Source organism: Dendrobates tinctorius, unplaced genomic scaffold (assembly GCF_039654945.1).
Source record: "Dendrobates tinctorius isolate UK_male_01 unplaced genomic scaffold, ASM3965494v1 ptg000157l, whole genome shotgun sequence".
Taxonomy (NCBI): Eukaryota; Metazoa; Chordata; class Amphibia; order Anura; family Dendrobatidae; genus Dendrobates; species Dendrobates tinctorius.
The window spans coordinates 17942511-17956549 of NW_027361824.1; the positions used below are offsets into that span (position 1 = coordinate 17942511).

Sequence of the window (14039 nt, forward strand, 5' to 3'; positions counted from 1 at the left end):
TGTATCAAGCCATGCCCTCTCGCGGTGGAAAGAGCGGGACGGCCGGTGGAGAGAGCGGGACTGCGGAGGGAGAATGTGGGACAGCAACTGGAGAGTGGGACTGTGAAAGGAGACAGCGTGACGGTGGATGGAAGGCTGGGCTGAGGAGAGAGACAGCGGGGCTGCGGAGCTGCTGAGGGAGAGAGCGGGACGGTGGATGGAGAGCGCGGGATGGTATATATCACCTGTGGCTGAAACGATTATATATCTATCTATATATACAGTGTCTACAAGTAGTATTCAACCCCCTGCAGATTTAGCAGGTTTACACATTCGGAATTAACTTGGCATTGTGACATTTGGACTGTAGATCAGCCTGGAAGTGTGAAATACACTGCAGCAAAAAAGAATGTTATTTCTTTGTTTAATTTTTTTTTAAATTGTGAAAAGTTTATTCAGAGGGTCATTTATTATTCAACCCCTCAAACCACCAGAATTCTGTTTGGTTCCCCTAAAGTATTAAGAAGTATTTCAGGCACAAAGAACAATGAGCTTCACATGTTTGGATTAATTATCTCTTTTTCCAGCCTTTTCTGACTATTTAAGACCCTCCCCAAACTTGTGAACAGCACTCATACATGGTCAACATGGGAAAGACAAAGGAGCATTCCAAGGCCATCAGAGACAAGATCGTGGAGGGTCACAAGGCTGGCAAGGGGTACAAAACCCTTTCCAAGGAGTTGGGCCTACCTGTCTCCACTGTTGGGAGCATCATCCGGAAGTGGAAGGCTTATGGAACTACTGTTAGCCTTCCACGGCCTGGACAGCCTTTGAAAGTTTCCTCCCGTGCCGAGGCCAGGCTTGTCCGAAGAGTCAAGGCTAACCCAAGGACAACAAGGAAGGCGCTCCGGGAAGATCTCATGGCAGTGGGGACATTGGTTTCAGTCAATACCATAAGTAACGTACTCCACCGCAATGGTCTCCGTTCCAGACGAGCCCGTAAGGTACCTTTACTTTCAAAGCGTCATGTCAAGGCTCGTCTACAGTTTGCTCATGATCACTTGGAGGACTCTGAGACAGACTGGTTCAAGGTTCTCTGGTCTGATGAGACCAAGATCGAGATCTTTGGTGCCAACCACACACGTGACGTTTGGAGACTGGATGGCACTGCATACGACCCCAAGAATACCATCCCTACAGTCAAGCATGGTGGTGGCAGCATCATGCTGTGGGGCTGTTTCTCAGCCAAGGGGCCTGGCCATCTGGTCCGCATCCATGGGAAGATGGATAGCACGGCCTACCTGGAGATTTTGGCCAAGAACCTCCGCTCCTCCATCAAGGATCTTAAGATGGGTCGTCATTTCATCTTCCAACAAGACAACGACCCAAAGCACACAGCCAAGAAAACCAAGGCCTGGTTCAAGAGGGAAAAAATCAAGGTGTTGGAGTGGCCTAGTCAGTCTCCTGACCTTAACCCAATTGAAAACTTGTGGAAGGAGCTCAAGATTAAAGTCCACATGAGACACCCAAAGAACCTAAATAACTTGGAAAAGATCTGCATGGAGGAGTGGGCCAAGATAACTCCAGAGACCTGTGCCGGCCTGATCAGGTCTTATAATAGACGATTATTAGCTGTAATTGCAAACAAGGGTTATTCCACAAAATATTAAACCTAGGGGTTGAATAATAATTGACCCACACTTTTATGTTTAAAATTTATTAAAATTTAACTGAGCAACATAACTTTTTGGTTTGTAAGATTTATGCATCTGTTAATAAATCCTGCTCTTGTGTGAAGTTTGAAGGCTCTAACTTATTTGCATCTTATCAAACCTGCTAAATCTGCAGGGGGTTGAATACTACTTGTAGGCACTGTATATCCATGAGAGTCTATCAAAACGTTGCACCTATTCCAAAATAGTATAAAGACATCAGCTGAGAGCGCAAAGAATAAGCCTTCATACAGTCAAATGTTACATGTCACGGAAAATGGCAACATATAAATATAACGTATTTTCCGCTTTGTAAGACGCACTTTTTTCCCCCAAAATTGAGGGGAAAAAGGGGGTGCGTCTTACAAAGAGGATATACCTTTGCGCTGCCGCTGAGGGTACTTGCCGCGGTACTCTGTGCGCTGATGCTGCCGCTGCGCTGTCTGCTGGTTCTTACCGCCACCGCCGCGCTCCTGTCTCCTCTTTCAGCGCTGAAATCTCATCTCCCGAGATTTCAGTGCCGAGATGTCCATCTGCGCATGCGCGGCGGCCATTTTCCAGGAAGAAAGACACAGGAAAGCAGGCATGGAGCGGCAGAGACCCCCCACGCTGAATGGGACAGAGCGCGGCGATGGCGGCAAACACCGGGGGACAGGAGCGCGGCGGTGGCAGTAAGAACCGGGGGACAGAGAGCGGCGGTGGCAGTAAGAACTGGGGGAGAGCGCGGCGGTGGCGGTAAGAACCGGGGGACAGAGCGCGGCAGTGGTGGCAAGCACTGGGGGACAGAGTGCAGCGGTGGTGGCAAGCAGGCACCGGGGGACAGAGAATGGCGGTGGTGGCAAGCATCAGGGGACAGAGGGCGGCGGCAGTATCAGACACCGGTAGCGGCACGCTGCACATCAAAACACCCCCTCATCCCAGCAGCAATGTCCCACTCCGGCCTCCTCCATCACCACCCCTGGTAAGCAATAAGACGCATGGATTATAGGATGCACCACCATTTTATTAAAAAAAAAGTTTTTTTCCTATTTTTCCTCATCAAAATTTGGGGTGTGTCTTATAATCCGGAGCGTCTTATAAAGCGAAAAATACGGTATATATACATTTTCCAATTTATTTTTTTAATACAAAGCTTCTGAATTTTTTTAATTACTTAAGAAAAAAAACAACAACAAAAACTATACTTGTTTGGTATCGGCATAAATGTAGACTTGGAGAATGTTATTGCCAGGTCAGTTTTACCATATAATGATCATAAATAAAAATAAATGTGGACTTGCACTTTTTGGGGGAATTTCGCTGCACTTTTCCCCCACTTTTCTAGTCCATCACATGATAAAATGAAAGGGGTCATTCAAAAGTACAACTCGTCTCGCAAAGAAACAAGTCCCAAACAGCCATGTGAAAAATAAAAAAAATTGTAGCTCTTGGATGAAATTGGTCATGGTGGGAAGGGGTTAAGAGGACTTGTGTTTTTGCAGGACGACTTGCTGTATTGAATAACCGCATTAATTTTACCCCACATTGTACAGAATTAAAAAAAAGGAAATAAAAACAAATGCAGCAAAATTCAGCTCTTGTTTCGGGGTTTCGCTTTTGTAGCGTTCACTTTACGGTAAAAACGACCTGGTAACAAGATCGTCCAGGTCACTATGATTATGATGATACCAAACTTGTGATTTTTTTTATTTTTTTTTTTATTTCAGTGATAAAAAATATTTGTAAATAAAAAACCACACCCATAACCATATTGTTAGTGACTGCCAAGAGGCGATTCTAGCCATCTGCTTTTTGACATTTAGTATATCGCTCGAATAATTTTACGTACTTTTAGACACGGGGATACCAAATGTGTTTATCTTTATTGGGGGAGAGGGGGCGAATTGAATCTTCATACTTTTTGAAACTTACGTTTTATTTTTTTCAGCTCCATTAGGGAACTTTACCGTGTGATCATCTGATTCCTTACATTATATACTGGAGAACTACAGCATTGCAGTATATAGCAAAATCACAGTTCTGCTCTGAAGCTCAGCATTTGGCGGAGGAGAACCAAGATGGCAGTTATGGGGCCTTCAGCATTGATTTCAATAGGAAGTGTAATGCTTCGTTTCACCTGTAGAGGCACTGTAGGGGTATTGAACCCTGGTGCTCTGATTCCCTAGATTCCAGAGGCAGGACCCCCTGCGATCCGCTCATTGTTGGAGGCTGCCATATATCGCCTGTAGCAAATCTTCGACAAGTGAATAAACTTCAGCTTGAGAAGAGCCATCAATGATCTCATTACTGAACATTTCTCCCAAGTATCTGGGGAAATTATTACAGAGCCGCGAGTAACAATACTACATACCCCCTTCCTCCTCTTTTTTAACATCATCATCTGGATTAGGATTTTGAGATGAATTTTCTTCTGGCTCAGGTTTCTTCAGTAACGCGGGATCTATTTGTGCTTTCAGAAGTTCCAGGATCTCTGCCAAGTCGTTCCTGGACCTACAAGAGAAGAGAAACAGAAGAGATGAAAGTACGGTACACTATTAGGCTAGTTTCAGATTAGCGTTTCTGGGCGCAGCGCAGGGCCGCCGCTAAGCCCCGCCCCCTCCTGTCATCTCCTCCTCCAATCGCATGACTGTGCATGCGATCAGCGTACCCTATACTTAGCGTCGGGTGCGCTGATCGTGTGCTGGTCTGATTTTGCTGGCGCTGCGCCCAGCGCACAAAAACGCGCTGTGTTGCATTTTTGTGCACTGGGCGCAGCGCCAGCAAAATCAGACCAGCGCACCTGACGCTAAGTATAGGGTATGCTGATCGCATGCAGCGATCGGAGGAGGAGATGACAGGAGGGGGCACGCGGCAGGGGCTTAGCGGCGGCCCTGCGCCCAGAAACGCTAGTCTGAAACTAGCCTTAGATACTGAACATGAGGGGTTAATGTTATAAAGTGCAAAGTACATACTGCAGAATCATGGCCTGTATTATACTCCAGAGCTGCACTCACTATTCTGCTGGTGCAGTCACTGTGTACATAACATTACATTACTGATCCTGAGTTACATCCTGTATTATACCCCAGAACTGCACTCACTATTCTGCTGGTGCAGTCACTGTGTACATACATTACATTACTGATCCTGAGTTACATCCTGTATTATAACGCAGAGCTGCACTCACTATTCTGCTGGTGCAGTCACTGTGTGCATACATTACATTACTGATCCTGAGTTACATCCTGTATTATACCCCAGAGCTGCACTCACTATTCTGCTGGTGCAGTCACTGTGTACATCCATTACATTACTGATCCTGAGTTACATCCTGTATTATACCCCAGAGCTGCACTCACTATTCTGCTGGTGCAGTCGCTGTGTACATACATTACTGATCCAGAGTTATATCCTGTATTATACTCCAGAGCTGCACTCACTATTCTGCTGGTACAGTCACTGTGTACGTACATTACTGATCCTGAGTTACATCCTGTATTATACTCCAGAGCTGCACTCACTATTCTGCTGGTGCAGTCACTGTGTACATACATTACTGATCCTGAGTTACATCCTGTATTATACCCCAGAGCTGCACTCACTCTTCTGCTGGTGCAGTCACTGTGTACATACATTACTGATCCTGAGTTACATCCTGTATTATACTCCAGAGCTGCACTCACCATTCTGCTAGTGAAGTCATGGTGTACATACATTACATTACTGATCCTGAGTTACATCCTGTATTATACTCCAGAGCTGCACTCACTATTCTGTTGGTGCAGTCACTGTGTACATACATTACATTACTGATCCTGAGTTACATCCTGTATTATACCCCAGAGCTGCACTCACTATTCTGCTGGTGCAGTCGCTGTGTACATACATTACATTACTGATCCTGAGTTACATCCTGTATTATACCCCAGAGCTGCACTCACTATTCTGCTGGTGCAGTCGCTGTGTACATACATTACTGATCCAGAGTTATATCCTGTATTATACTCCAGAGCTGCACTCACTATTCTGCTGGTACAGTCACTGTGTACGTACATTACTGATCCTGAGTTACATCCTGTATTATACTCCAGAGCTGCACTCACTATTCTGCTGGTGCAGTCACTGTGTACATACATTACTGATCCTGAGTTACATCCTGTATTATACCCCAGAGCTGCACTCACTCTTCTGCTGGTGCAGTCACTGTGTACATACATTACTGATCCTGAGTTACATCCTGTATTATACTCCAGAGCTGCACTCACCATTCTGCTAGTGAAGTCATTGTGTACATACATTACATTACTGATCCTGAGTTACATCCTGTATTATACCCCAGAGCTGCACTCACTATTCTGCTGGTGCAGTCACTGTTTACATACATTACATTACTGATCCTGAGTTACATCCTGTATTATAACGCAGAGCTGCACTCACTATTCTGCTGGTGCAGTCACTGTGTACATACTTTACATTACTGATCCTGAGTTACATCCTGTATTATACCCCAGAACTGCACTCACTATTCTGCTGGTGCAGTCACTGTGTACATACATTACATTACTGATCCTGAGTTACATCCTGTATTATACCCCAGAACGGCACTCACTATTCTGCTGGTGCAGTCACTGTGTACATACATTACATTACTGATCCTGAGTTACATCCTGTATTATAACGCAGAGCTGCACTCACTATTCTGCTGGTGCAGTCACTGTGTACATACCTTACATTACTGATCCTGAGTTACATCCTGTATTATACCCCAGAACGGCACTCACTATTCTGCTGGTGCAGTCACTGTGTGCATACATTACATTACTGATCCTGAGTTACATCCTGTATTATACCCCAGAGCTGCACTCACTATTCTGCTGGTGCAGTCACTGTGTGCATACATTACATTACTGATCCTGAGTTACATCCTGTATTATACCCCAGAGCTGCACTCACTATTCTGCTGGTGCAGTCGCTGTGTACATACATTACTGATCCAGAGTTATATCCTGTATTATACTCCAGAGCTGCACTCACTATTCTGCTGGTACAGTCACTGTGTACGTACATTACTGATCCTGAGTTACATCCTGTATTATACTCCAGAGCTGCACTCACTATTCTGCTGGTGCAGTCACTGTGTACATACATTACTGATCCCGAGTTACATCCTGTATTATACCCCAGAGCTGTACTCACTCTTCTGCTGGAGCAGTCACTGTGTACATACATTACTGATCCTGAGTTACATCCTGTATTATACTCCAGAGCTGCACTCACCATTCTGCTAGTGAAGTCACTGTGTACATACATTACATTACTGATCCTGAGTTACATCCTGTATTATACTCCAGAGCTGCACTCACTATTCTGTTGGTGCAGTCACTGTGTACATACATTACTGATCCTGAGTTACATCCTGTATTATACCCCAGAGCTGCACTCACTATTCTGCTGGTGCAGTCACTGTGTACATACATTACATTACTGACCCTGAGTTACATCCTGTATTATACTCCAGAGCTGCACTCACTATTCTGCTGGTTCAGTCACTGTGTACATATATTACATTACTGATCCTGAGTTACATCCTGTATTATACTCCAGAGCTGCACTCACTATTCTGCTGGTGCAGTCACTGTGTACATACATTACTGATCCTGAGTTACATCCTGTATTATACCCCAGAGCTGCACTCACTATTCTGCTGGTGCAGTCACTGTGTACATACATTACATTACTGATCCTGAGTTACATCCTGTATTATACCCCAGAGCTGCACTCACTATTCTGCTGAAATGTAAATATCGGAGGAAGCTGTGCAGACACTGAATATGCAGGAAGTGTATGTGAAATCTGGAGAGTTCAGAATATATCCAGCCTATAGTACACTGAGGGTCTGAGACTTATTGCTCCCATGTTCTGTCCTCATTCACACCCGCAGCGCACTCTGCACTGACCTGACTATGCACTTCCAGGAGGAGCCGTCCTGGTCATCCTGCTCCTCGATGTACACGCGGATGTTGTGGTCTTGATCCAGTTGATACCAGTACATTAGTCCGTCCTTGTCTCGACCTATGGGCTGGACACGCATAGCGTCCGCCTCTTCTTCATTGATGGCATTCTTAAACTTCAGATTGTCATCAAACTGACACTCGCATAAGTGCTGCAACAAGAGAAGATGTAAGTGGAGCGCCATCCTGTGTCCATGTCATGCTACAGCAGCGCATCCAATATAGTTACATGACCACACTGCCCCTGGACAAAGTTCTGAGGCTACAGCGCCCCCCCAGGTGACTGCACATCTGACAGATGCTCTAATGCAGTCCGGCTCTCCCCTGGTCGCAAAACTACAACTCCCAGCGTGCGTAGAGGGTCTGTAACATAATTTTGCATCACATCCTCATGTTTTTAAAGAGCCTTTCTGTTCTTATGTGATCTCTCTCATACACTAATGGCCCGCACATCTGCAAGAACACAAACTTATCCAAGGTTCCTATTCACTGGAAGTAAGCAAAGGAGGATATCAAAGTTGCCCAAATAGGGGTTTTTGTTGTTGTTGTTTTTCAAAACTGGGCAGGAATGTGCTGTACAAACATTATTCCTGACCAAATCCCCAACTTCATTTACTGAAATGCAGCCCCAAACTTGCAGGACCCTCCATCGCGATTCTTTGTTTCTGGAGACCCTCATTATTGTGCTGCTCATTAGCCGTTCCGAGAACAAACTGCCTCCTGCTACAACCAAATCTCTCACCTTGCGTCTCCTCCATCCAGAGACCTGCTGACATTGTTCTGCACCCTAGTTCCTATATTTTCATGCGTAGTTGAAAGTTTTGTTTGTGGTCACATTACTTCCATGAAGATCACTTCTGGCCAGACTTCTCCAAACATTAGCTGCATTCCACTGGTTGCTACCTGTTCTGAGCTGATGGCACTGCTGGACATCTTCTGATTTATAAAAGGAAGTGAGCATGATGTGTCTTTCAGCTGCTGCACTAAGTTTCCTTGGCCGAACTCTTCGATCCTCAACGTTGCCCATTTTTTGGGGCTTTTCAAAAGACCTTGGTCAGACTGAAACTCAGTCTGGTGTGAAATCTTTGTCTGGGAGAGACCTTGGTGATGCAGTGCAACTAACTAGTCTTGTTGCTGTGACATGAGACCGTCTTTCACAACCTCACCTTTGCACCAGAGTTTGACTGTTCCTCACCCAGTTTTGAGCCTTTTTACACAGCTGTTTCTATTTAATAAATGTGTTTCAACCTACAAAATGATCATTTTCATTCATTTGATGTAAGTAGTTCTTAACACACCTCTCTATAGTCCTACAAAATCCCTCAGTGCAAATGTACCAAGGAGAATTAGATAAAGGCAAAGGGCAAATATTTATGGGATTTTGTTAATTGTTAAAAATAACTTAACACATTTTTTTATCACTTATTCTGGTGACCATTTAGTTGTTTTCCAGGACTATCCTCAGGGGAGGCATCAATGGAAGCCACACACCCCAGGACCCTGACTGACTACAAGCCAATAACCATGCCACATCACTGAGCCCACCCTGAAGACCTCCATAAGCACTGACCTTCAGCATGCCCACTTTACACTCCACGTCCATCTCCTGGTAGCCCTTCTTCTCCATCTCCCAGGCCCATGTGCTGTTGTAGTCCCGACATAGCTGGAGATTACAAATGGCGGCGGTTACACACAACTCTAAAAACATCCTCAAAGCCTTAAGGGGAATCTGTCAGCAGGATTTCACCCCCCAACCCAAACTATTTATATGCTCATGTAGCTCTTTCAAAGACAAGTCCAGCAATACCTTTACATAGCCGGTCCTTCCTCTGTTACTGAGAAATCAGCGTTTCAATTAATAAGCAAATGAGGCCAAAGAGCTACGGTAGATCTGAAGCCTCTGTCACTCCAGCTCTAATCCCCACTTCCTCCTGCTCAATGTGGCATTTGATTTTTTATTTTCCTTTTGGAGGACATACGATGTTTGAATCACTTATTTATTGAATATTTGGAATTGGCCATTTTTCTTCCATTCATCGTATGGGTTAAACACTGGAGTATTTTATTAGTTTGGCCATTTGCACATGCTGTAAAATATGTCAATTTTTTTTTTCCACATTAGGGCAAATTGTCGGAGATAAAATCTTCATATTTTTCAATTTTTTTAACATTTTTAATTAGTTTTCGTAGGGGAAGTGATCCTGCGATCACTTGATCACCCATGAAATAATAGAGTATTGCAAAAATTACAATATCCTACAAAGCCAGGAGATTTCATATGGCCTCGGCTGCTGCGGCACTCACGTTGCATGGGGTGGCAATGGCCATCGGAAGTGACATCTCCCATGTTAAAGCCTTTTAAAATACCGCTGTTACACTTGATAAGAGTATTTAAAGAGTTAATGTGGCGCAAAATCCGATCGTGTCAATCAGGGCTGTGGAGTCGGTAAGCCAAACCTGCGACTCAGACTCCTCAATTTCCCTTACACCGACTCCGACTCCCACATATATTGCTTATATTTAAGTGAAAAATGTATTGTAGTACAATGTGAACATCAGACATTTAATCATTTCTATGATCCAATAATCAAGATATTTAGATAGAACATAATATCTATTTATTGGAATACAACTTTAGAACACAAAGAACTAATTGTAAATATGTAATACACTGTATACATGTACACGGTACAGACCAAAGTTTGGACACACCTTCTCATTCAAAGAGTTTTCTTTATTTTCATGACTATGAAAATTGTAGATTCACTCTGAAGGCATCAAAACTATGAATTAACACATGTGGAATTATATAATTAACAAAAAAGTGTGAAACAACTGAAAATATGTCTTATATGCTAGGATCTTCAAAGTAGCCACCTTTTGCTTTGATTACTGCTTTGCACACTCTTGGCATTCTCTTGATGAGCTTCAAGAGGTAGTCATCGGAAATGGTGTTCCAACAGTCTTGGAGGAGTTCCCAGAGATGCTTAGCACTTGTTGGCCCTTTTGCCTTCACTCTGCGGTCCAGCTCACCCCAAACCATCTCGATTGGGTTCAGGTCTGGTGACTGTGGAGGCCAGGTCATCTGGCGTAGCACCCCATCACTCTCCTTCTTGGTCAAATAGCCCTTACACAGCCTGGGGGTGTGTTTGAGGCCATTGTCCTGTTGAAAAATAAATGATGGTCCAACTAAACACAAACCGGATGGAATAGCATGCCGCTGCAAGATGCTGTGGTAGCCATGTTGGTTCAGTATGCCTTCAATTTTGAATAAATCCCCAACAGTGTCACCAGCAAAGCACCCCCACACCATCTCACCTCCTCCTCCATGCTTCACGGTGGGAACCAGGCATGTAGAGTCCATCCGTTCACCTTTTCTGCGTCGCACAACGACACGGTGGTTGGAACCAAAGATCTCAAATTTGGACTCATCAGACCAAAGCACAGATTTCCACTGGTCTAATGTCCATTCCTTGTGTTCTTTAGCCCAAACAAGTCTCTTCTGCTTGTGGCCTGTCCTTAGCAGTGGTTTCCTAGCAGCTATTTTACCATGAAGACCTGCTGCACAAAGTCTCCTCTTAACAGTTGTTGTAGAGATGTGTCTGCTGCTAGAACTCTGTGTGGCATTGACCTGGTCTCTAATCTGAGCTGCTGTTAACCTGCGATTTCTGAGGCTGGTGACTCGGATGAACTTATCCTCCGCAGCAGAGGTGACTCTTGGTCTTCCTTTCCTGGGCCGGTCCTCATGTGAGCCAGTTTCTTTGTAGCGCTTGATGGTTTTTGCCACTGCACTTGGGGACACTTTCAAAGTTTTCCCAATTTTTCGGACTGACTAACCTTCATTTCTTAAAGTAATGATGGACACTCATTTTTCTTTACTCAGCTGCTTTTTTCTTGCCATAATACAAATTCTAACAGTCTATTCAGTAGGACTATCAGCTGTGTATCCACCAGACTTCTGCACAACAACTGATGGTCCCAACCTCATTTATAAGGCAAGAAATTCCACTTATTAAACCTGACAGGTCACACCAGTGAAAACCATTTCCGATGACTACCTCTTGAAGCTCATCAAGAGAATGCCAAGAGTGTGCAAAGCAGTAATCAAAGCAAAAGGTGGCTACTTTGAAGAACCTAGAATATAAGACATATTTTCAGTTGTTTCACACTTTTTTGTTAATTATATAATTCCACATGTGTTAATTCATGGCTTTGATGCCTTCAGAGTGAATCTACAATTTTCATAGTCATGAAAATAAAGAAAACACTTTGATTGAGGTGTGTCCAAACTTTTGGTCTGTACTGTGTGTGTATGTATGTATATACACACAGTTGTGGCCAAAAGTATTGACACCCCTGCAATTCTGTCAGATAATACTCAGTTTCTTCCTGAAAATGATTGCAATCACAAATTCTTTGGTATTATTATCTTCATTTAATTTGTCGTAAATGAAAAAAAAACACAAAAGAGAATGAAGCAAAAAGCAAAACATTAATCATTTCACACAAAACTCCAAAAATGGGCCAGACAAAAGTATTGGCACCCTCAGCCTAATACTTGGTTGCACAACCTTTAGCCAAAATAACTGCGACCAACCGCTTCCGGTAACCATCAATGAGTTTCTTACAATGCTCTGCTGGAATTTTAGACCATTCTTCTTTGGCAAACTGCTCCAGGTCCCTGATATTTGAAGGGTGCCTTCTCCAAACTGCCATTTTTAGATCGCTCCACAGGTTTTCTATGGGATTCAGGTCTGGACTCATTGCTGGCCACCTTAGAAGTCTCCAGTGCTTTCTCTCAAACCATTTTCTAGTGCTTTTTGAAGTGTGTTTTGGGTCATTGTCCTGCTGGAAGACACATGACCTCTGAGGGAAACCCAGCTTTCTCACACTGGGCCCTACATTATGCTGCAAAATTTGTTGGTAGTCTTCAGACTTCATAATGCCATGCACACGGTCAAGCAGTCCAGTGCCAGAGGCAGCAAAGCAACCCCAAAACATCAGGGAACTTCTGCCATGTTTGACTGTAGGGACCGTGTTTTTTTCTTTGAATGCCTCTTTTTTCTCCTGTAAACTCTATGTTGATGCCTTTGCCCAAAAAGCTCTACTTTGGTCTCATCTGACCAGAGAACATTCTTCCAAAACATTTTAGGCTTTTTCAGGTACGTTTTGGCAAACTCCAGCCAGGCTTTTTTATGTCTCGGGGTAAGAAGTGGGGTCTTCCTGGGTCTCCTACCATACAGTCCCTTTACATTCAGACGCCGACGGATAGTACGGGTTGACACTGTTGTACCCTCGGACTGCAGGGCAGCTGGAACTTGTTTGGATGTTAGTCGAGGTTCTTTATCCAACATCTGCACAATCTTGCGTTGAAATCTCTTGTCAATTTTTCTTTTCCGTCCATATCTAGGGAGGTTAGCCACAGTGCCATGGTCTTTAAACTTCTTGATGACACTGCGCACAGTAGACACAGAAACATTCAGGTCTTTGGAGATGGACTTGTAGCCTTGAGATTGCTCATGCTTCCTCACAATTTGGTTTCTCAAGTCCTCAGACAGTTCTTTGGTCTCATTTCTTTTCTCCATGCTCAATGTGGTACACACAAGGACACAGGATAGAGGTTGAGTCAACTTTAATCCATGTCAACTGGCTGCAAGTGTGATTTAGTTATTGCCAACACCTGTTAGGTGCCACAGGTAAGTTACAGGTGCTGCTAATTACACAAATTAGAGAAGCATCACATGATTTTTCGAACAGTGCCAATACTTTTGTCCACCCTCTTTTTTATGTTTGGTGTGGAATTATATCCAATTTGGCTTTAGGACAATTCTTTTTGTGTTTTTTCATTTAAGACAAATTAAATGAAGATAATAATACCAAAGAATTTGTGTTTGCAATCATTTTCAGGAAGAAACTGAGTATTATTTGACAGAATTGCAGGGGTGTCAATACTTTTGGCCACAACTGTGTATATATATATATATATATATATATATATATATATATATATATATATACACACATACACACACTATGACTTATCTCGGCTAAGATAAAGCCTAGATCCTCAGGCTACATTCACACTATGGGCGTAGCCAGGATCAAACCTGGGGGGGGGCAGAACCTCATACTTGCACACCTCAGCTGCTGCAGAACCTCATACTTCACACCCCTACACTTGAAAATAAAGCCTGCACCTTAAGAAGATGTGGTGGTGAATGCAGTCTATCTATTCCAACTATCAGTTGATGTTGATGTTACTGAAGACGAGCAATGCCTGTCCTGGGCGTCCTTTTGGGCAGCTATGAGGTGTCCCTGACTGGTGCTAAAAAAAAAAGAGTGTTAGTCTGTGTACTAC

The 14039-nt window shown here is 43.8% G+C and overlaps 2 protein-coding genes across 2 annotated transcripts in view; one reads left to right on the forward strand and one right to left on the reverse strand.

Annotated features, from left to right (window-relative positions):
* AAMDC (adipogenesis associated Mth938 domain containing) overlaps positions 1 to 14039 on the forward strand; it is a 284239-nt gene that overhangs the window by 226356 nt on the left and 43844 nt on the right. The window lies entirely within an intron of this gene.
* The window catches only part of RSF1 (remodeling and spacing factor 1), a 45193-nt gene that overhangs the window by 14986 nt on the left and 16168 nt on the right, over positions 1 to 14039 (reverse strand). The window contains exons 3-5 of the mRNA XM_073548637.1: positions 9252 to 9344; positions 7628 to 7833; positions 4042 to 4181 (exon numbers count right to left, since the gene is read on the reverse strand). Coding sequence (XP_073404738.1) covers positions 4042 to 4181; positions 7628 to 7833; positions 9252 to 9344 — 439 coding nt within the window. The remainder of the gene's footprint in view (positions 1 to 4041; positions 4182 to 7627; positions 7834 to 9251; positions 9345 to 14039) is intronic.